At 40.8% G+C, this 24361-nt stretch overlaps 1 protein-coding gene across 1 annotated transcript in view; it reads left to right on the top strand.

The window, feature by feature from the left end:
• The window catches only part of Dus3 (Dihydrouridine synthase 3), a 329322-nt gene that overhangs the window by 130643 nt on the left and 174318 nt on the right, over positions 1 to 24361 (top strand). Inside the window, exon 5 of the mRNA XM_080275728.1 lies at positions 18196 to 18687. Coding sequence (XP_080131854.1) covers positions 18196 to 18687 — 492 coding nt within the window. The remainder of the gene's footprint in view (positions 1 to 18195; positions 18688 to 24361) is intronic.

Here is a 24361-nt window from a genome sequence, read left to right as displayed (position 1 = left end):
GAGCTGTTTGTGAAACCTCATAAGCGTTGTGATTTTTCACATTTCAGAGTCCCAGTTAGGAGTGGCTGTTAGCTGTCAGAGGGACTTAGTAGTTTCTCACAATCCCTAGAGCAGTCTTTCAGGGAGCAATCACATTTTTAATCTGGTAAAAGGAATTTTTGTCTTCCGCCTTTAATTTTTCGCAGATATCAAAACTTTTTATACACCAAATGTGTGACTATATACTGCTATTCTGCCCAGAATTTCAGCACAATTGGACTTATTTTAAGCCGTGCAGAAAAGTTTTTTTTTTTGGGGGTGGGGGGGTGGCGGGGGAATTGTATCTGCCCAGAACTGCTATAAGTCATAACAATTTCCTTTGACACACAGACAGGTGACACCTAAATGATGATTCGCTACTATTCCCATGTGTAAAAAAAAAAAAAACTTTCCCAAAAAACCCTGGACATGCCCTCACTAAACATTCGTTTATATAAAAACACCTAAGAATTAAAGATCGCTGATAGCTGTGAATATAGATATTGCTTTCATGATTATAATGGAAAAAAATTAAAAGAATCGGTCAATTACTAGCAAAGTAGTTACATTTTGAATGTAAAAAAACAACTTCGAGAAAAGGGCATTTTTTGTTTTAGTCTTCTGGAATTCTGTATAACAGCGTGCTAATGTAACATAATACCTGTAAAAAATAATAATTACATAGCTGACTCTGTTGGACAGTCTCAAGGAGGTCAGATTACAGTTGAGGTCAATCAGGAGTTAGTTAGGTCACCTCAAGTGACATGCTGAGTGGCAACTAGGGACCTTCCTCGCCACTCCCCCACCCCACCATCGATAGCCATGTGCTAGTGAGTGGTACACCAATACTAAGTTTCCCTCACTAAATCTTTTATTCCTTATATTTATGGGGTTCACTGAGCAGACTCCCAACAAGACAGTCGTTGCTGCACTTGGCAGTGAGAGTGAAGTCTGTATACTTTGTTTGCAACGATGAATTCAATGTACCACCACAATCTTCACACCTCAACTTACAATGACACCGTCAGGATGGCATTACTCTCGTCAACATCTGCACTTGCATGATGTTGTTGTGGAATCAACAGCCAGATGCGTAGCAGCAGCTGAAACAGACGTTGGTGGCGTGATTGTGGCAGAAGGCTGCGAGGTGTCACGAGAAGTTGATGGTTGAGGTTCTCTTTCGCTCTTTGTCCATCTTCTCTCCATTGCTTTCTTCCCCTTCTCAATCTGTCACTGTTTCTTCTTGCTTAGGGGAGGCATTTCCACAGTCTGAACTGGGGTATAGTAAACAAATCAGGAGAATAGCCAACACAAACAGAGAGTCGTAGCTGTTCGTACATCCCCTCCTGATAAAATTAGCACACTGAGCTGCTACTCCCACTGCTATACATCCACTGATCACCTGAATGGTGCCAAGAGTATCGTACAGTAATATTATGACATAAACTCCCTAAAAAAAAATGACAAAATGCAAAATAACAACGAAATGCAAAGTGGGTCAGAATAGGACATTAAGGGCCGCTTCACCCTTATGGCCATTTAAAGTTTAAAAAACGCATGCTGGCAAAACACGTGCTCCTACGGCTGCCAGACTCGCTGAGCAGATGCGGTATGCCATAATTGTTTCACACAAATTTTTTGGAAAAAAAAAAAAGATTTCTGACCCGAAAATCGAGTTTTCCCCCTTAACAGTTTCTGACCTTAGCACTCCCTGCAGTAAGGCCACACAGTCCAGCACCCCCTTACGTCTGGTTACAGAGACTACAGTTGCTACACTGCTACAGTTACTACACTGCTACAGTTACTACACTACTACAAGGATAAAGTAAAGTGAAGTACGCCTTGACAATTTATTTTATATATTCTCCAAAAATAAAATATCAATGATGCCATTTTCCAGCACCCCCTGAAATTGACTTCAGCACTTCTTGGAGTTAAGAAACGCTGCCCTAGAGGATGCAAGATGGCTGACCAACAAAACCTTCAAATCCGCCGTCTTTGCCATTTTAGTCCTCACAGAGCAAGAGTTAACTATTATTCCCAGTCCTTCTTTTATGCAACAGGTCAGCTCTGGAACTGTCTCTCTCAGTCTGTATTTCCTACTTCCTATGATCTCCAGTCTTTCAAACACGGTGTGTACAGGCATCTTGAAATGAACGGATCTTGAATTTCTCTCTCTCTCTCTCTCTCTCTCTCTCTCTCTCTCTTTTTTTTTTTTTTTTTTTTTTTTTTTTTTTAAGGAACGGTTTGAGGGCTTCATGTCTTTTGGTTCCTTCTCCCTTGCATTAAAAAAAAAAAAAAAAAAAAAAAAAAATCATGCTGTCTTGTATGTGACAGATTTATTTCAAGACTGAATGGTAACCACTCTGAGAGGAGTCACGTTGTAACTATAGATATGAGTGACATTAACATAGAGATAATTAGCTATTGAGAAAATGCAACAATGCAGTACTCTTGAGAGCATTGCATACTTGGAAACAGTTGAGTTGCAACAAATATTGTGTGTTTTCCAAGAGGGAGTGAATAAATGAGTGACGAAACATGCTGCAAAGCAAGCTTTCTGAAACCTATAAGGCTGACCTCACTGGGTCTCTATAAGTCTAACTTTCTTTTTCTTTTATGCCCATCAGTGTCAGTAAATGTTGTTACATTTACCAAATTCAAACACAGTTTTATTATTACAAACTACTTGAAGTTTGCATTACAAAGAACAGAACATACTGAAATTCATAGTTTGCCATAGTTTGTTCCAGACACGACAAAATAGCCTAGTTGTTACAAAACTGCATTTAAAATGCCCCCAAAACACAACCAGCAACCCTACCAATTTTTAATTTGAAAATAAGTATGAATAATTTTGGAAATGTCTATATATAGGTTAAGATATTCCTATCAGTGAATAGCAGTCAAGCAAGGCAAATTGGCAGTCTATAGGCTAATATTTTTGCTAACTGTATCATATTTTCACACTCACAAGTAACTTCTAAGAGTGGTCGTATTCACAGTTGTTAGATTTTCTGAGAGCATTGATTAATAACTCCTATTAACTTTCCACAACTGTTCTTGATTTGGGGAGATATTAGTGGGTACTTGTAAAAAATCATAGGAACACTGATAAATACAGGCCCTGTTTCCCTTCTTGCGTGCTGGTAATCATCACCTCAGTCTTAACTGCATTTTCTTTTAATTTTTCCCTCTCTAGTCCCTCCTGCCATTCTCAGACTCTCCTGTGGTCCCTCTTTTGTTTGTGCTATTATAACTAGATGAACAGCAAACAACATCTCCCATCTCCCTTATTATCTGATATTCTTGCTCAAAGCATTCATCACCGGCATGACATATTCTCACCTCAGCCTATTTTTACTCCCTGATTTTTTTGCCCACCACTTTGAGTGCTCCTTCATACCAGTACATTTCAGCCAGCTTAAAATTGTAATATGCCAGTTCATTTCTCCATTTTTTAAGAAACACAGTCAGATTTTGTGAATCAAGATGTATGGTCAGATGTTCAGTTTCCTAAGGCAGTTGAGTTGTACTGAGAGATTCATGTCACCTCTTACACTGGAGCATGTCTGACCCACACCATGGCCAGTTGTTCCATTGCTCTTCAGAACTAGGGGACATGGATTAATTAGTGTGGTGAATTAGAGGGAAGGGTCACCAAGTACCTCACAGGGCTGGCTTAGATAGCAGATGTGAAGGGAAAGCTTTTATCTGATCCCTAACAATGAACTTCCTTTGTATGGTTGCACTTGAGTAGTATGTATTGCTCTCCTGATCACTGGGATACACAAGCTTCTTTGCCGTGGCAAGCCAGAGTTTTTTCAAAGTTGTATCATGAACGGTCTTTTTAATGTGTTGTACTCTACTCTGCCATGTAATATATATATATATACAGGTAAGCCCTTAATTCATGCGAACTTTTTTCACGCAATTTCGGTTATCCATGAATTTTTTGTACAATAATTAAAACATTGAATTATAGTATTCAAATAAATAATTTTAATATACAAGAGAAATAAATAAAATATAAAAATGCCTACCTGCTGCCCGTGTGCATACATGTGTGTGTGTGTGTGTGTGTGTGTGTGTGTGTGTGGGAGGTCGGTCTACCACGCACCACACAGTCAGTTTGAATCCGACGGTCGAACCATGCGTGACTCGTGAATCGTTATTTGTGGCTTATTTTTCTGCCTTCCAGTGATTGCTTGCCTTGTCTGCCAACATGGGGCCTAAGCGTAGTGCTAGTGATGCATGTGGTAACACACCAAAACGGACTGTAACGTGATGTTGCTGACAGAGAAAGTTGTGTTGGACAAACTTAAGGGAGGAATGTCGGCGACAATTCTCCATCAGGACGATTCCCCGTCATTTATTTACATACCAGTTTATTTAGCAAGTACAGTACACTAGTTTTTTACTTATATGAGTTATAAAATCCCCCTGAAAATTAGTTATTAAAGTATTAATTAATCAATAATAAGTATATTTATAGAATGACAGGGAATCATCCATGATTTGATGGTGAATTGACTTCATGGTGAATTGTCTTGGAACCGTGTGTTTGGGGTGAGTCAACTGTTCTTACAATAAAGAAGGCAGAACATAGCATAGGGCAGGCAGTGAGGGTTAGTGCACCAGACTGTGCTTAAATGTCTCCTCCTACACCTGTGAACTGGATTGGAACCGTATGATTGGGGTGAATGAGTCAACTGTTTGGACAATAAAGAAAGCAGAATGTAGCATATGGGAGGCAGTGAGGGATTGTGCACCAGACTGCTGAAGTGTCTCCACCTATGCCTGTGCTTGTCAGGTTTCAGTGTTAAATTTCTTACATTTTTGTTGTTTTTCATACTTTATGCTAGTTTATAAGGTATATGTAGTGCATAAACAGTATTATTCAGATGTAATATACTTAGTAGACATGCGTAATTATGTGCACACAAGGGCAGAACATATACGCGAATTTACCACATACATGAAGGGTCTGGGAACGTAACCCTCGCGTGAATTAAGGGCCTACCTGTATATGTATATATATATATATATATATATATATATATATATATACACACCAGTATGTATACAGTAAAACCTTGATATAATGGACTGCAATACAGTATACCGAAATTCTCTTTTATCGGAATTGAGGAGCCAACCGGACTAAATTCTTATACAGTATATCGGAAAAAGTCCAAGAAAGCCAGAAGCAATCCGGACTGCCTGACCACTTCAGCTATATTCACCACAATAAGGTAAATAAAAGATATTTATCAGTGTTCAGTACAGTACTATTATATACAGTACAGTCGCCCCAAGAAGTGATGGCAGGCAGAGTTTCAGATTGTTTCGGTCACTCTGCACTGCCATACATTCAATGAAACAGTGAATATAAGGTAAACATTCAATGCCTTCATCACGTCATATCAAATAAAATCTATATTACATCACGCTAAGAATTATGTAAAATGAATAACAGGAGGCAGTGATATATTAGAAGTTAACACTTATATAGTTACCTTTCCCGATTTGAATGAATGTGAAATGTATTACTCCGCGCGCGGTGGGCAGTAGGTCTATAACTCCATGTTCCTGATTTGGTTCCCAGGATTTCAAATACAGATGCTCTAGTTTTGAAGACCAGTTGAGGAAAATTCTTGTGACTGCAATACACTGCCTTATTTTCAAATGCTATGGTGATGATACAGCAACAATAAGGATGCCATAACAATGAAATTATTATTCATAATGATGCCCTACCTGCGATAGCAGCAAGACCATACTGCCTTTTATTCCGTTTTTCTCTCGCCAGTAATACTTATAACTAAACTAGCAACTTTATTCCCAACTGATGCAAAATTCTTTTTTACATGTAAGGAGGTATGACAGATTCTGCCTTTTTCTCTTACACTAGGCAATAAACAGGACCAAAACATGGGTTCATAAACTCTTGCAATGCAAAAGCACACACTCTTTACTCCATCTTTTAATCTTAATATCTGTCTTTTTAAATAAACTGTAATGTCTTGCTGAACAGAAAATGCAGATTTGGAAGTTTTGAACTCAGTGATTTGTTTATGAACCTCTGCATTTTATTACCCTTGCTAATTAATTATGCACTGAGGATATCAGACTGTGACAGAAGTTAGCATTCTCCAAGGAGCTCCGACTGTAGGCAAATTTTGAGTTTTTTTTTTTTTTTTATACTTCCTTCACCGATAGCCCTCTGGCATATATTAAATAATCCAGAGATTTTTCTTGATGGAGAACTGGCCAAAGACAGTGTAATAACTTCATATCTTTGAGTACCGTATTTCACGGCATGTAAGACGCACTTTTTTGTCTCAAAGTTACCTTAAAATATCCCCATGCATCCTGCACGCTAGACTAAGGCAGGTTAGTTTGGCTCCATTGAGAAGAAACTCTTATAAAGATGATCATCTCACTGCTTAGCAACCACAGGTGTTTTCTACAGCAAGCAGACTTGATTTTATTTTAAAAAATAATATACACTAGTGTGTATATGCAGCAGATTTAAGAAACACACGAGATCAGAAACACACAAAACTTTTGCGGGTTTGTTTACAGCTCAACTGGCTAACATCGTGAAGATATTTAGCGGTTTAGCAATTTAACAGTTTAGCATCTGCACTATTCCAGCAAGCTAACGTACATAATCACAGTTAACCTTCTGAAAGGCAATCATGACCACTTTGCTTGCCATCCATTCACTAACTAGCAAAGCAATCATACTGGAGAGATGCTGGCTAGTGAAACTGCCAAGCCATCAAAACAGACTTTTGTCACGTATGGAAATTCAGTAACCCTAATTAGGTCAGTTACTTTTGTGACATTTTGTGAGTGTATATATGCAGCAGATATTAAAACACGCAAGTTCAAGAACACAAAGCATTCACGGTTTGTTTTCAGCTCAACTGGCCAATACCTTCAAGGGGTTTAGCGGTTTAGCAACTTAGCAGTGTAGCGTCTAGCGTACACCCTACTCTAGCAAGCTAACATGCTCACTGGTGAACTGTCTGCTAACCTTCTGAAAGGCAATCATAACCACTTTGCTTGCCATCCACTTACTAACTAGCAAAGCAGTCATACTGGAGAGATGCTGGCAAGCGAACCTGACAAGTCATCAGAATTGATTTTTGTCGCATATGGAAATTCAATCACCGTCATATGGTTGGCTTCTCTTAGTGACATTTTGTTTCATGCCTGACAAGAGTATCATAGAAGTGAACAGTCTTATTATACCAATAGCGAAAAACAGGAAAAACAGTTGTAACGTTAAACAGTACTGCCTGAAGTTACAGCTTCACTTTTTCAGCCAAGTGAAGTACTTTAGCAATGTCTGTGCAACTCAGGGCACACCCAATTACAGTATTTTGTTATGAAAATAGGATAAAATTCACTGAGTAGCATAACTGATGCAATATCTGAAATAGCAGTGCCTGACGGGCATTCATATCAGCGTCCGCCATTTCTGCTGTATTCTTAGCAGACGAAGCGATCAGAATAATTGACAACGTTCACTCTCTGCATCTCTGCTGCCTAAGCAAAGCTCTCATGATCGGCAATGGGGATCATTCAGGCCGTAACGTCCAAATTGGTTAAGTTAGGTTAGGTTGTAAAGTCGTTTGCCATTTTGGACGTTACGGCCGAAACGACCAGAATCCTAAGGTGTAGGTGAGAGTTTGGTGTGGGTGTAGTTAAGGAAGTAGGAGTGGGAAGAGTCAGGCTAGGGAACTGATAATCCGCTTATAATCCCTTCAGCCCAGCAATGTATTTTATAGGGTAGTTTATTCATGCTTGCCATATGATTTTATTCCATTCAGGAAACATGTACTGAGGAGGTTAATGTGGGCTGTATCAAATGCCCCAAGTCTGAATATCGCCTGTGCTCAGTTAAAACGATTGCCAAGTTAAAGTCGTATGAAGTGTGGTATAAGCAATTCAGTGGATGGTACTGAGGACCATTTACTGTATGAGAGTGACAGTGAAACAGTGATGATGACCGTGGTGATGACTTCCAGTGATGCTTCAGGACTTGGGGGTAGTAGTGATGAATTCTCAGGATTTGAAGATGAGTGAAATTTTCACCATGTCAGTAATATGAAGTGAATATAGGTTTTAGGTGATCATGACAGATGCAACCATGGAAGATTTAGGATCAATGGTGCCGTACACCTTTAGTCTTGCACTGACGATGTTTGGATGAATAAATTGTTTGAGATGTTTCATGTCCTTAAGTGGTGATATTTATATTGAACAACCAAATACATTTTGATGTTTTTGGCATATAATAAAGCCACTGGGTACTCCAAAACTGACTGATGTAAATGTTTCAGAGGCGAGCGAATGTTGCATGTGGTGTGTACATGTGTGCATGTGTGTGTGTACCATAGCGACTAGGAGGCAGCAGTGTTAAGACCAAAAATGGATGTTTTCACAGTACTCGAATGTTTTGAGATGGATGTCTGTTTTTAGCAAATTCTGGTAAGAGAAATATGCATTTTTAATTGTTGATGCTGCAAGGAAAACAGCTGACAGTAAGGGAGTGATACTGGGAGAAGAGGGTAGAGACATCTAGCGCTTGGGATGCAGCAGTGTTGCTAAGGGATAGTTTCACCATTCTCGACATGTTTTGAGATGAATGTCTGTTTTTAGTAAATTGTGATCAGTGAAGAACGTATTTTTAACTGTTGATGCTGCAAGGGAAACATCGCTGACAGTGAGGAAGTGATACTGAGAGGAAGGAGTAGAGACTGCTGTCTAGCGACTAGGAGGCAGCAGTGTTACTAAGGTGTAACGATGGATGTTTTCACCATACTCGGTATGTTTTGAAATGAATGTTTATAGTAAATTATGGTCAGTGAAGCATGCATTTTTAATTGTTGATGCTGCAAGGCAAACATAGCTGACAGTGAAGGAGTGATGCTGAGAGAAGAGAGTAAAAACAGCTGTCTATCCTGTTCCCAAGCAGCCTTGCTATATTGAACTTTGGTTGTAAAACATTATAATTTGTGTATTTACAAGTGCTACCTTTTTATTTTATTTGTGGAGGTAATTACAGGTTAGTTAGAGTGCATGATTAATGATGGTAGTAGTCTGATATTGTGCTTGAGTCAAGGCAATGTGAGGAAATTCCATAACAGGTGTGGAATATGACGGGGTTCTTTTAGGATAAATGAACTCATGTGAACATTCATTGTATTTTATGTTTTCGTCAGTGAATGAAAGAATAGAGTTTATTGACTTCATTTGTGGTTTTAAATTCATAAAATATTAAAAACAGTGTTTATATCAGTTTACTGATACATATTTATCAACAAAGTTGAGATGGCCTCGTGGTTCGAAGTCACATTTTGTTAAGACGGGGTTTTGTTTTCTCTTTTCCTGTATCATTCTTTGTACATAAAAGAAGAAACCAAGGGATGATGAGCAGTACTGAATAGATTCTGAAAGGTGAGTGTGTATCTAAGTGATAGTGGCTCATATCAGTCACGTTTTGTCAAGAAGGGGCATTGTTTTCTTTTCCTGTACCATTCTTTGTACAGTAATCGCTCTAATATCCGGACGCCCAATAACCGAACATCCCCACTAACCGAACCTTATCGTCCTGGGATCAAACATTCCCAAAATGGTCCGAAAATCCCAAAAAATTTAAAAAAAAAATCGATTTTTTGCCGTCCGTAATTTGAACTTGCCGCGCGCGCCGCGTGAGAGCATTGTTTTGGTTCGTCATTCCTCCGACGTCCGATAGAGCGCCGCTGCATCCTCCCCACTTCCCGCCTGTCTCTCACCGCGACTGGACCTACGCTCTTCGCCATGGCTGCCCACGTGCTCGCTTTTGTGGTGGTGCCGTACTTGCTGCAAGGCCTCCTGCTGCTCTCTGCCCTCCTCTTAGTGTGTGTGATGATGGCCCTGCCCCCTGAGAAAAGGAAGAGAGTGGTGTTGACTCTGGAGAAGAAACGGGAGATATTGGAGAAAGTTGATGCGGGTTGGTCTTCTTCACGCATTCTCCGCGAGTTCTACCTGGCCCGGTCGACTTTGTTCGATATCAAGCGTTCCCGAGACAAGCTCATGCAGTACACGGCTGACTTCTCGTCGAGAAGCAAACGCAACGTGGAGAGGAAGGTTATGTTTACCCCCAAGTATGCAGAAATCGACCGCTCCACGTTGATTTGGTATCGACAGCAACGTGCAGCTGGTGTGATGGTACGTGGAACGGAGCTGAAGGCTGCTGCTGAGAAGTTTGCAAGGCTTCACGACGCCCTAGACTTCAAGGCATCCGAGGGTTGGCTCTTCGCGTTCAAGTTGCGACATGGCCTTACTAACCGTAAAGCACATGGCGAAGCATTGGACGCTAACGAGGATGGAGTGGACGAGTTTCGGCACAAGGTGAAAGGCTCGATCGACAGGGAGGGCCTCACTCTCGGTCAAGTCTATAACTCTGACGAAACTGGCCTATTCTATCGCTCGGTGCCAACGAACACTCTAGCCGATGAGACGGAGAAGCGTGTACCTGGCCGCAAGCTTTCTAAGGAACGGATATCTGCTTTGTGTTGTGCCAATGCTAACGGCATGCACCGGCTTAAGCCCGTTATTGTTGGCCGTGCAAAGCAGCCTCGGTGCCTTCGTGGGGTGATGGATGTCCTTCCTGTCGTATGGTACCATTCTTTGAAAGCATGGTTCACAGCTGTGATTTTCAAAGACTGGTTTCACCGTCACTTCGTCAAGTAGGTCATCCAGTACCAGACGAAGACACTGGGAATTCCTCGCGACCAGGTAAAGGCTCTCCTTCTCCTCGACAATGCACCTGCCCACCCGTGCGACAAGGACTTGGTTGCTGAGAATGGCCGTATTAGGTGCATGTTTCTGCCACCTAATACGACTGCTCTCATTCAACCCATGGACCAAGGAGTGATCGTGGCAAGAAAGCGCCTGTACCGTCGGAAGTTCCTGGACGAGGTGATGGTTGTTCTCGAGGACGAGGACGAGCGCAGGGAAGGATGTGACCCTCGAGGCAAGCGGACTTTGGAAAACCTTCGCTGCTACAACATCAAGTCTGCGCTGTACAACTGGGCTAGTGCATGGAAGGAAGTCCCTGTGAAAACTCTTGAAAATGGTTGGTCTCGTCTGCTTCTCGGAACAGATGTGGAGTACGATTTCCTAGGGTTTGACGTGGATGACTTCCATGCACGGCTACGTACGCACAGCGACGATGTTGATGTGGACGATGTTCGTGAGTGGTTGGACGACGACGAGGGCGATCCTGGGTATCAGACGTTGTCTGATATCGAGATCGCGTCTTCGGTTGCTGGTGTCTGTCCCGAACTTGAAGATTCCGACGACGAAGGCGATGATGATGCGGACTCCTCTCAGCAGGACACTACTCCAGCCATCCCCAAGCTGAGCGCACTCCGGGAACATCTAGAGTTCGTCCTAGACTACCTGGAACACCCGGACTGCGACAGGGAGATGGGGCCCTTGGGACTCGTGGAGGAAGTGCGTGCTTTCCGGCAGCGCATCATCAATCGCCAGAATCGTCGGTCCTTGCGTCAGTCAACGATTGACAGTTTTTTCAGGCCCGTGACCCCCGCTGTGCCAAGCCCTGGTTCCACTCCGTTGCCTCCCCAAGACAGGCCCTCATGCTCCGAGCCACAGCCCAGCACATCAGCTACAGTGGAGTCACCGCTCGATGTGAGTTTGCGGCTATCTTCAGAGTCTTCTGTAGTCGGTACGCCATCACCACGACCCACCGATGCACCCCTTGGTCGCCTGCCAGTGATACTCTCGGACTCTGACAGCGAATAAACAGCAAGAACTTCTCCACTAGACCACACGGGAATTTTGAGTGTTGTGCAGTGAAAAAAACAGTGTGTTGTGTTAAGGTTTTCGAAATGAGAGAAAAGACTCAGTAGAAAAGAAATTTAACGTAACTAACCTTCTTTGTTTTGGCTTTGGAAAATAAAAAAAACTTGGGAAAAGTTAATGTGCAACACTTAAATTTAATGGAACATTATTTGGACTAAAGTGAACACTGTGAAGAGAACGGACTTCTGTGTGTTATTGACTAAGTTCAGTGCAAGACTTGAGGAAGAGTGTACTGCAAGTGCTTCAGGAAATCGTTCTTACTGTCAGAGTCCGAGAGGAGGCGGTTATTCATCGAGGTGGCCAGGGACTTGCTGTAAGTAGCCAGAATGTTTCATATTGTACTATTTTCCATACTATACTTACCAGAATGTTTCATATTTTACTTTTTTCCATACTATACTTACCAGAATGTGTCATACTGTACTTTTTTCCATACTATACTTACCTCATGCATGTGCAGTAGGATTGTGTTTTTCGGAGTTAGGTTCGGTTAGAGTCCATAAGTACCAGAATGTTTATTAATGTATGAACATACTTCTAAACCCACATTTTATGTTTCTTTTGCATTTATTTCAGTCATTTATGTGCCTTATTGGTGTGATTTGGGTGTTAAATAGGTGCTATGCATGTCCGGAGGGAGTTGTATAGGTGTTTCTCTGAGTTAGGGTCCATAAGTACAAGTCCATAAGCTGGGGCCCAATATCCGGACGAAACCAATATCCGAACCTACCGATGGCTCTATTGATCCGGATATTGGAAGGGTTACTGTATATAGAAAAAAGAAACCAAAGGCTGATGATCAGTAATGAATAGATTCTGAAAGGCGAGTGTGTATCTGTGTGGTAATGGCTCTTATCAAGAAACCTTACTGCAGTCTTGGTTGGGTCAAACTTTTTTTTTCACAGAACTGCCCTGCCAGAATTAGGGTGCGTCTTTCACAATGCTGCGTCTTCACTGCCGGATTAAGGGGGGGGCCCAAGGGGCCCGGGCCCTGGGCCACCCACCAAGAGGGGGCCTCCCACCAGAGCAACTTGTGTTCATTTCATTTCGTGTTTATGCATTACATATTACAGCATTGGATGAATAGTCCCCGTTCAGTATTTCCTAACTAAAAGTGTCCTATTTATATATTAGGATTTAGGTTACCAGTCTGTGGTGTATGCCATTGGGGGAGTTGGAAAGGGGGCCTCCCTTCCAAGCGGGCCCCGGGCCTCCCACATGCTTAATCCAGCCGTGTGCGTCTTACATACCGTGAAATATGGGTAAATGGTATCTCCTTTCGTGCGTGTTGATCGAAACATTTAAAATAGCTTACTGGCTTCCGCCGCCTTCCCGCTATCTGTCATCGTCCATGGAGACAATGGAAACTGAAATAAATGACATTAAATTATTCCCTAGTATTGTAATGGAAATTATTTTATAAATAATAATTATTAATTTTAATTGTTTATTGAAGCTCCCTTTTGTTCAGTCTTATGCTACTAAAAAATTATTGTGTTACCATACTAGACTTGAACTCCACAAATTATTCCTGACTGTCCCTGAGCGATAGTTGTGAAATTTCAATTAGTTCTGTTTAGGATTTCCTATTATCGTAAGTAATGAACTCCTTCCTACAATTTTGAAATATACAGGTACTTTGCCCTTGATTTATTGTTTTTTGTAACAATTTTACGTATTAGGTTTCACCTCGTGGAGATATAAGGAAGAGTATGTGCACTATCGCTGACTGAAAACTTCTGGATACTCCGCCGTAACTTCTTAGGCCGACTGTACATATACTGTTTTATAATTGGTGCCTGGTGGTTTTGTGGGTAATTAAGGTGCTCCAACTGGATTTAGCCTGTGTCGGTTCATATCCAAGCGGTGATGGGGGTTTATTGCTCACGTAATGTCACTCAGGGATGAGTGAGGCATGTCAATTTCATTTTAAATGTCAGGACCAACTTGCCTAGCCCCAGGGTCCTACTGCCCTCATGGGACAACTCAGGTTTAGATGATGATGATGACCATTTGATCATTGTAGTGAATGTATAGTACAGTACAACACTTCAGTGGAGGTGAAAAACCATTGGTGAGATCTGGACTAATGTCTGATATATTGGAAAAAGTCCGGGTTAGCAGGGGAAGTCCAGGTGTCACGTTTATCAAACTTTTGCCCCTTTCAGATTGACTTGGGCCCCAATTAATCCGTTATAGTGAAGTTTTACTGTATATTAAATATATACTGTGTGTATATATTTAATATACAGAAGATTAGGAGAAATACACTGAGGTGGTTTGGACATGTGAAGAGAATGGAGAATGAAAGACTGACTAAGAGGGTGTATGTAGGTGAGGTGGAGGGAGGGAGAGGGAGGGTTAGACCGAGGATGAGGTGGAGGGATGGAGTTGAGAGGTATATGAGGGAGGGGGGGGGTGAGTTGGGGGGAGGGTAGTCAAATGGTGGGTGACAGAGCGACTTGGAGGCGTTTTGCCTATGGCCACCCTTTGTGGGATTAGGGCGTCAGGCTATAGATAGATAGATAGACAGTATATATCATCATCATCATCAGCCACTACAAGTTCATTGCTGAACAAAGGCCTCCCCCAACCTTCTCCACAAATTCCTTGACTGAGCCAATCTTTGCCATGTTTTCCCTGCAGATTTCTCTATCTCATCTCTCCACCTCCTGTCTGGCCTTTTCCTGCTACGCCTACAATCTCTTGATGTCCAGTCAGTCAACCTCTTGCTCCATCAGTTATCCCTTATTCTTGCTACATGGCCTGCCCACCTCCATTTCTGTTCTTTAATAACTTCTGTAATATCTTTGACTTTAGTCTGCTCTCTCACCCAAGTTGATCTTTTCCTGTCTCTTAAAGATATTCCCAACATTGACCTTTCCATTGCTCTCTGAGAACTGATTAATTTATTTTCCATAAGTTTTATCAGTTTCCAGGTCTCACAACCATACGTAATAGCTGGAATTATTCGTTCATTACATACTCTTCGTTTTTTACAAACTGGCAAGTTGCTTTTCATAATGTCTCTATGTTTTCCGAAAGCTTTCCATCCAATTGTAATGCATCTTTTTATTTTGCTATCATTATTTTTTGTTAATTTTATTATTTGCCCCAAGAAATTGTACTCCTCGACTTCTTCAAGAATTTCTCCGCTTATTCTGATGACGTTCTTTTGTGTTTGTGGATTGAACATTAGTTTTACTGTGGTTCATCTTTAGCCCTACTTTGAGACTTTCTCTGTTCAGGTCATTTAACGTTTCTTGGAATGTCTCTGCTGTTTCTGAGATTAGGACAATGTCATCTGCAAATCTTAAATGGTTTAGCTTTTCTCCATCTATATTCGCTCCTTTGTTTTCCCAGTCTTGCATTCTGAAAATACTTTCTAGGCATGCTGTAAATAATTTTGGTGAAATTGTATCTCCTTGATGCATGCCCTTCTCAATCAAATTTTTTCTGAGTCCTTATGTAATTTAACTGTATCAGTTCCTTCTTTATACATGTTCCAAGCAATTTTACAGTGTTCTTATTCACTCCTTGTTCTCGCAGTGAATTTATAATTGCTGTGTGCTCCACTGAGTTGAAAGCTTTTTTGTAATCAACAAAACCTAAGCTACTTTAAAGAAGGCCATGATAAGAAACAGAGGCTTGAGTGTTGCAGCTGCACAAGGCATACATGAAGGAGTGTTAGTGCCAACTTTAACATATGGATGTGAGACTATGGTGTGGCATGAAAATGAGAAGTCAAGAGTACGAGCAGTGGAGATGGGACTGCTGAGGAATGTATGTAGAGTACGGAGGGTGGATAGGATACGAAATAATGTTATTTGTGAAAGATGTGGAGTGAGGAAGTCGGTGGACACCAGAATTGAAGAGAGTGTACTGAGATGGTATGGTCATGTGGAGAGAATGGTTAACATTAGAGTGGTGAGAAAGGTATATCTAAGCAAATTTGAAGGAGGGAGGAGGCAAGGTAGGCCAAGGAGAAGGTGGAGAAATATGGTGGATGAATGTGTGAGGAAGAGAGGTTTGGACGTTGGTGAGGTTAGGAAACTGACAAGAGATCGAGCTGGCTGGATGAATGTTGTGAGGAGAAGTGCATGATCAGGATTTGGCACCCCTTTTTAACGTTGCAGTGTCTGGCTTGACTCTACTGGATACGTTTATGTGAAGCTACAGAATGTGGTGAATGTTTTTGGTGTATCCGATAGAGCCAGGATTCTGGGGGCTTGAATGATGAGTGAATGGAAGCGTGGCCCTTTGCATTTGGCAGATTTGGGCTGTCTGGAAATTGCTACTCCTCACCCTGCCCTAGAGTGGAAAGGAGGTCCAGATGATGATGATGATGATGGTGATGATGAACAAAACCCTAGGCACAGAGGTTTATTATATTTTGTAGCTTTCTCAAGTAGCTGATTCATTGCATGTAGATGATCAGTAGCCAAATACCCGCTTCGGAATCCTGCCTGTTCACGAGGTTGGTTTTCCTCCAAATTTGTAGTAATTCTGTTCGTAAGGGCTTTAGTGAAGAGTTTGTAAATGACTGATAATAAGCTAATGTGTCAATAGTTACTAAGGTCTTCTAAGTCACCTTTTTTGTAAAGTAAAATAACTATTGCATTACACCATGCTTTGAGAATTTTCATCTTTTTCATACACTGAGTAAATAAGTGAGCAAGCCTGTTTTGTACTTCTACTCCTGCATCCAGCAGTAAATCTACTACTATTCCATCTTCTCCCAGAGCTTTCCCTCTTTTCATATTTTAAGAGAAATATTTACTTCATCTGGTGTTACCTCAGGTATTTCGCTTGTGTCAACTCAAAAGTTACCTATTGGTACTACAGCCTTTGATGCATACAGTTCTTTGTAAAATTCTTCAACTCTCTGCACCATCTTATCTCTGCATTTAATGACTTCACCATTTTTGTCTTTCAGTGATGTACTTTGTTGCTTTCCTAGTTCCATTTTACTTCGGACATGTTTCAGACTTTTTCCCATTTTGATGGTTTCTTTGATCTGATCCATGTCTCTCTTCCTTTTTTCTTCTCTTTGTCATTTGTTGATAAGCTAATTTAATTCTGCTCATTCTATTTCATCTTTCTTTGTTTTTACTTTCATTTCCTTTCTTTATTTTATAAGCCGGAGTGTCTTTTCTGAATACTTCTTGGCTTTGGTTGTATTAGGTTTGCCTACAACCTCTGCTGATAGCACTTTTGTTAGTCTGTCATTCATCTCATAAGTGTCACATTGAGCATTACTTAGAGCCTGAAATCTGTTCCTTATTTCCAACTGAAGGGCTGCTTTGTTTTCATTTACTTTTACTGGGCATATCTTTTTATCTTTAATCATCTTCTTTCTTTCACATTTGAAATTGAATCTGGCTGTGTAACCTACCATTCTATGGTCACTTCTGATATTTACTTGGTTGGTAACTGTGACATTTGTGATTGTGTTATTCTTATCTGCTCTAATGAAGTCGATTTCATTCTTTGTTTCTCCATTTGGGCTTCTCCAGGTCCACTTTCTCCCTATTCTTTTGTGAAAGAATGTGTTCATTATTCTCATGTTATATATTTCAGCAAAGTTTACCAGCATTTCTCCTCTTTTGTTCCTTTCTCTCACTCCAAATTTTCCCATACATGCTTCTCCATTTTTGATTTCCCAGCTTTTGCATTGAAGTCTCCCATGAGTATAGTATATGGTCTTTTCCTCTTCCATAATCTGGGAGATGTTATCATAGAATGTTTCAATTTCTTCATCTGAGCTTAGAGAAGTTGGTGTATATACTTGTATTACTTTCAGGGTATATTTTTTGTACAGTCTAAATACCACCAGTGCTGCTTTGTCAGATACACTGCTGAATTTAACAACGTTGTCTGCAAGATTTCTGTTAATTAGAAGTCCTACATCACTAACTCTTTTATTTTGCCTTCCTCTGTAGGAAAATAGGTGGTTGCTGTTTTTGAGCTGAATTACTTTTTCTTCTTTGCTGTGGGTGTCACTCAGACCTGCAATATCGCAACTAATGTTTTGCAGTTCAGTGATTAAGTTATCAAGTTTGTAATCTTCTGCGAGGCTTCTTACATTGTATGCACAGATTTTCTTGGATTTCAAATTGTTTAATATCCCAGTCTCTAACTTGCCAACACAGTGCCTACTCACTTTTGGTGGCACACTGCCCTTAAGCACAGGAGGCAGTGCGGTTGTACCTTTAGTAGACAGTGATCCAACAGGAACACCCGTCAAATCATTTGCAAAAGAACTCATATATATATTTTTTTCCCATACAGCTGCAAGTATCATTAAGAAAGCGGACTTACAACTTCAGCAAGGCGAAGAAGTACTTGCATGAGGCCCAGTTAGAGCTGAGGAAGGGTCGTGCAGAAGCAAAAGGAAGTGAAAACAGAGATGCAAACAACACTGAAAAACAATCAGTAAATGGTAACCTGTTAAATGATAATATTAATGAAAGTGAATATGATAAAAAGGAGAGTTTGGAAAGAAAGGCAGGTTTAAATTCTAGTGATGGGAATGTTGATGGAAGTGTACTAAGCAAAGACGACTCAAAATCTGAAATGAACCAGCTTAATCTTCAGGAAAACATTGACAGTACTGGAAACTTTAGTAATCATATGGAAAAAGAACTGAGACCAAAAGATACAGAGCAGAAGATGAATGAGGCAAAAGCAGACCCAGACCCAACGTACAGAGAGGATGGGAAGCCTGTAGGACCAGCATCAGAGGAAGATATTATAAAACTCTTGTCCAGAGAAAAGAAAAAGGTAGGTTGAGCATGTTGCCATGAGTGTTGTTATAACAGTTATAACTGTGTACATGCTCATTTGTGTTCTCATAAATGCAGTACGGATATCTGTTCAGTAGTTACTTGAAGCTCTCTCAGGTGACTTCAGAACTGAACTCCCGTGGGAGATATTGTATGTTGATGATTTGGTGTTGATTGCAGAGAATGAAAGGGAGGGGGAGGAAAGACTTAGGAAGTGGAGAGATGGTATGGGGCACAATAGCTGAAGAGTAAATGCAGGTAAAACAAAAGTGATGATATCTAGGGCTGCTGGCAGTAATGTCAAAAAGGGGTAGAGTGGCCATGGGCGATTTGCCACAAGGGCATGGGAAGTACTGTACTTCCATCTTGTGCAGTGTTTGTGATAAGTGGGTGCATAAGAGATATAGTGGTATTAGAGGTAGACTGCATGATAATGCAGATTTCATGTGTGCAGTGTGTTGGGGAGAGGATGTGGAAATTGTCAGGCATGAAAGGATTGATCTTGCTGGTGAGTCTCATGAATGTGTGGAATAGTTTTGTTGTTTGGGAGACATGTTATGTGCTGGAGGTGGGGCTGGAGTTAGCTCTGTGATTAGAGTGAGGAGTGGTTGGAAGAAGTTCAGGGAGCTTTTGCCCCTCCTGATATTGAGAGGGCTCTCCTTCTGTGCTAAGGGATCTTTGTTTGTGACATGTGTTAGTATTAGTAGTAGTAGTAGTTGTTTCCTAGGCATTCTGGCCGAACCACCCCGAGTCCCTAAGGAAGGCCACAGCCGAGACCGGGCTTTCCCACAGAGCTCTCAAGGAGTTTATGTTGTGCTGTTGGCACAGGCGATTGTGTACAATGCAGTCTTTCATAATGTAATAGTATGGAGTGCTGTGTTGCATCCTGGACAGGCATCAGCGACTGAGTCATCCAACCTCTTCTGGTAACTCAAGAGGACTGGATGATGCTCACATTTCAGCCTGGCCAGGTGGACCCTGTCCTCACGAGGGAGGTAGGATTCAGAAGGTTGACTATCAGAGGGCCGTCTTTGAGTGACTGAATGGAGCAGTGAGTAATCTGAGTATGGATATGCTTCTGGAAGCTGGGTTGAGGCAGGCGAGGGGGGTAGAGATGACATTATTTGTGTATAATATCGTGTGCTTGATGTTGTTTTGATATTCCCTGGTGTGTGTGGATGTGCATCCATGTAGTGTAGTTGATGGTGTGGGTTTGTGGAGGCTGCGGCAAGAATTTGTGTGCCTCTCATATCTAGATGATCCTTGACATTGAGGACTTTCATGGTGTAGGTGGTCTGTAGCTGTAATAGCTGTGCAGCCTGTAATTGTTTTTAAGGCCTTGTTCTATATGGTCTGTAGGGTGTTGTAGTGTGTTCTAGTGAGGTTAGAGGCCCAAGCAGGGCTTGCATAATTCATCACTGAATGTATATATTGTTTGTATACTGTGGTGGTGGTTACTTTGTTGTGTCCAAATGTTGTATGGGCTAGTGACCTTACAGCATTGAGTCTTGGTATTAATTTATTTTTAATGTTTGTGATGTGTTGTTTAAATGACATTGATGTAATGTATGTTACACCAAGGATATTGTGTGTGTGTGTGTGTGTGTGTGTGTGTGTGTGTGTATGTGTATTTATCTATTTGTAGTATACAGGAATTGAGCAGTGCTCGTGTTGTCCTGTCTCCATATCCACATTTATCAAGTCTACCTTTACACACATGAATGTTTTTCTCATGCACCACCTCTTTGTCTAAGTCGTTCCAATATTTAAGTATTTATACCTAATTGTGATATACACGGAATGTACTATGCTCGTGGGTTTCCATCGCTGTTTCTCAATAAGTCAAATTTGGCTTTAAACTCATTTAAGTTTTTAGACTGGACAATCTCTTTGTCCAGGCTATTCCATAAGTCTATACTTCTGTAAGGAAAGCTATATTTCTTGATATCCTTCAAGCAGCTTGACTTTTTCAATTTCATTCCGTGTCCTCTTGTTGCTCTCTTATCCCATACAAACAGATCTTCTTTGTCAATTTTATCTACTCCCACCATGGTCCTGAACACTGCAATCATGTCTCCCCTCTTTCTCCTTTCCTCTAAGGAAGGCAAATCCAGTTTTTCCAGCCTCTCTCTGTATGACAGGTCTGTCAGACTGGGGACCATTTTGGTTGCTGTTCTTTGTATTCTCTCAATCTTGTTTATATCTTTCTTTTTGTGTGGGGACCACACTACCGCTGCATATTCTAACCTGGGGCGGATCATTGCCACTATCAATTTTTTCATCATCTCCTCATCCATATAATGAAATGCTGCTCTATGTTAGTCAAGAGTTTATGAGTCTCTCCAACTATCTTGTTAATGTGCTTTTCTGGTGACAAACTATCTTGGACCAGCACTCCCAAATCTTTCTCTTCTCTCCTTTTTGTGATTAATTCATTACCCAACAAATAATTCAGTGATGGCCTCCTGGTACTTTTACCCATTTCCAATATTTTACATTTCTTTACATTAAATTTCATTTCCCACGTCCGGCTCCAATTGTGTATCCTATCCAAATCCTCCTGCAGTATTTTACAATCCTCCTCAACCTCTACCTTCCTCAGGATCTTTACATCATCAGCAAACAGACTTGCATAACTGTTCACTCCATCTACCGTATCATTTACGTAAATCAGGAACATTACTGGCGCCAACACCGAGCCTTGAGGGACTCCACTTGTTACTTCCCTCCATCCAGACATCCTATCCTTTATTACTGTCCTCATTTGTTTGTCTCTCAAAAAGTCTCTCATCCATTCCAGAAGTTTCTTCAGTCCTCCTATATATTCTAGTTTTCACATTAGTCTTTTATGAGGTATCTTGTCAAAGGCCTTCTCTAAGTCTAAGTACACACAATCCACCCAACCATCTCTCTCCTGTACCACGTCAATCGCTCTTGAGTAAAAGCTCAACAAGTTAGAAACACATGACCTTCCACTTCTGAATCCAAACTGACATTCAGCCAAAATATTCATCTCTTCCAGATATTTTATCCATCTGTCTTTCAGGATTCTCTCACACAATCTTGCGACCATGCTGGTTAGAGACACTGGTCTATAATTCAGGGGTTCTTCCCTGTTTCCTCCCTTGTAAATTGGTACCACATTTGCCTTCTTCCATTCTTGTGGCACTTTCCCCTCTTCCAGTGAGCATACGATTAAACTGTGAATTTTATCCGCCAGTTGTTCTCTGCATTCCTTCAGTACCCAATTAGAAATTCCATCAGGTCCTGGGGCTTTCCTTACATCTTGAGTTTCCAGTAATTTATACACTTCCTGTACCTCCACTTTTATATCTTTTATCACAGGAACATTTCTAATCACTCCCTCCCCTTCCACAAGCTCCTTTTCTTTAGTGAAAACTGACTGGAAACATTTGTTCATTATTTCTGCTTCCATTGCCGCATCCTTAAAGACCTCTCCTTCTACTTTCAGTTTGGTGATTCCTTCCTTTTGTTTCAGTTTGTCATTAACAAATCTATAAAACAGTTTGGGTTCATCCTTGCATTTGTCTATTATACCTTTTTCAATATTCCTTTCTTCTTCTCTACGTATTCTTGTGTATTCATTTCTTGTTCTTTTATATTCTTCCTATGTTCTGTTGTTACCTCTTTTTCTCCAATTGTTCCACGCCTTATCTCTCTCTTTTTTTGCTATCATACACCTTCTATTAAACCACTCCTTTTTCCTGTTTTCTTTCCCTCTTACTCTTGGTACAAATTTTTCCACTTCCAAATTATAGAGGTCTAGAAAGATATCCCACTTCTTCTGTATCTCTTTTGTTTCTCTGAATTTTCTCCAATCCGCATTTTCAAAAAAGTTTCTCAATCCTGTAAAATTTGCTTTCCCAAAGTTGTGTCTTCCCTGTCTATGAAGCTCGTCTCTTGGCTCGACGTTCCCTATTAACCCCTTAACCGCGGGGTATCACTTTCGTGACGCTTGGGAGCAAGGGATCATACCGCGGGGCGTCGCTTTTGTGATTCTGTGTTATTTTGAATTCACCCGGGCTTCCAAGTGGGGGCTTGTGTCATCTATCAGTACTGCCAATGTCCAACACTAGTCAGCACTCCTAATCTCATCTGTACTCCCATCCATTGTTGACAATTTAGCCATTTCTTCCCGTTCTTGACTCCCCTCCCTAACCCCCCTCCATTACCCTATCCTCTCGCCTGCCCGGCCGTGCAACACTAAGTAAATCTTCCCTGGAATTTTTCACTGATTTCATCCATTGAAATAAGCCCTATGTCCTATTCTTATACCAAATAATATATACAAGAAAGAAATAAGATAAGTGAGAGTGCCATACACCTGGAATTGGCTAATTATCACCTGACAGCACCTCACGTGCACTCGTTCGCTAATTTTCGCTGTTTTTTTCCCCTTGAAATATGCCATATAATTATTTTCGTAATAAATATACATGTAAGGAGGGAAGGGAGAAGCCTAAGTGATATTTACATTCACCTGGAACTACCTAATTTATAATGTATTGTCTAGATTTCCTGCCAATCATTTGAGTGCTAGACATAGCTGTTTCAAGAGCTAACATTGGTAACACTGAATATCCCCTATATAGGCCTCTACCCCGGCCCTCCGTTATCAGTTTACTCTCATCTTCCGAAGTGAGGGTACGTATGTTTCTTCATGCTGACTTCAAGGACTTTTTCACCCCCATGCAAAGGGCCCTGTGACCTTTACCCCCTACTAAACCTCTTGTGGAAAGAGGTAAAGGGCTGACAATTGATAAAAGAGTGACTACGATCTTTCTGTTGAGTAAAACAGTGCAAGTGGAATTGTAAATAATGTGTAAACAGCAAGTGAAAGTAATGAATGTAAATATACGTGAACAATGGAAAATAGTCTTATAAGTTACTTCAAGTGACAGTGCATAACACAGTGTAAATAAAATAGAAATGTAAATAACGTAAATAAAATAGAGAACGTAAATAGAAATGTAAATGAGTAGTATTATAAGAATACGAGTATATACCCTAGGAGTAATGAAAGTGAAAGTTTCACTCTAGCATGTCTGAATGCTATGAGTTATGAGAGTGAAGATGAAAGTGACATTCACTCTCAGTGCTAGTATACAGGACGAGAAAGTGAATGCTACGTATTTTACTGAAAGAAATTGAATCCCTACAGTGACAATAAACTAATACTAATGAAGGAAACTTATGGATAAAGACTGTAGATATATATAAGTGTTATATAGTAATAGAAATATAAAGTGTGAGGGGTTTTATGAATAATAAATGACAGAGTGCCTAGAGCGAACTAGCGCAAGTGCGACGATCAGACGCGCTCGTAATTTCCACTGCTTTCACAGTGTTTTTTTTTTTAGTATGGATCCCAAACTACTTGAAAATTGTAGAATAGTGTTTATAGTGTTTGTATCTGGCTGTGGTAATCATATTACGGGTTGTCGGGAAGTGTAAAGTGGAGACTTCGTTACCCTACTTCAGAGGTCTCCACAAGTCCTACGGTAACCGACGAAGGCTCAACAATCATTCCAGGAGAAAGCTGAAGGTATGTGCCATAAGCTTATGTAATTTTATTATTCTAGGACTAATAACTGATTTTTGGCAAATATTTTTTGAGAGTCTGTTGGAGCCCAAATAACCCCGCGGCACAC

Source organism: Coenobita brevimanus, chromosome 62, assembly GCF_032717465.1.
Source record: "Coenobita brevimanus isolate Jiangsu-jjx chromosome 62, ASM3271746v2, whole genome shotgun sequence".
Lineage (NCBI taxonomy): Eukaryota > Metazoa > Arthropoda > Malacostraca > Decapoda > Coenobitidae > Coenobita > Coenobita brevimanus.
Note: the sequence above shows the minus strand (reverse complement) of the source record. Positions and strands in the feature narration are given on the sequence as shown.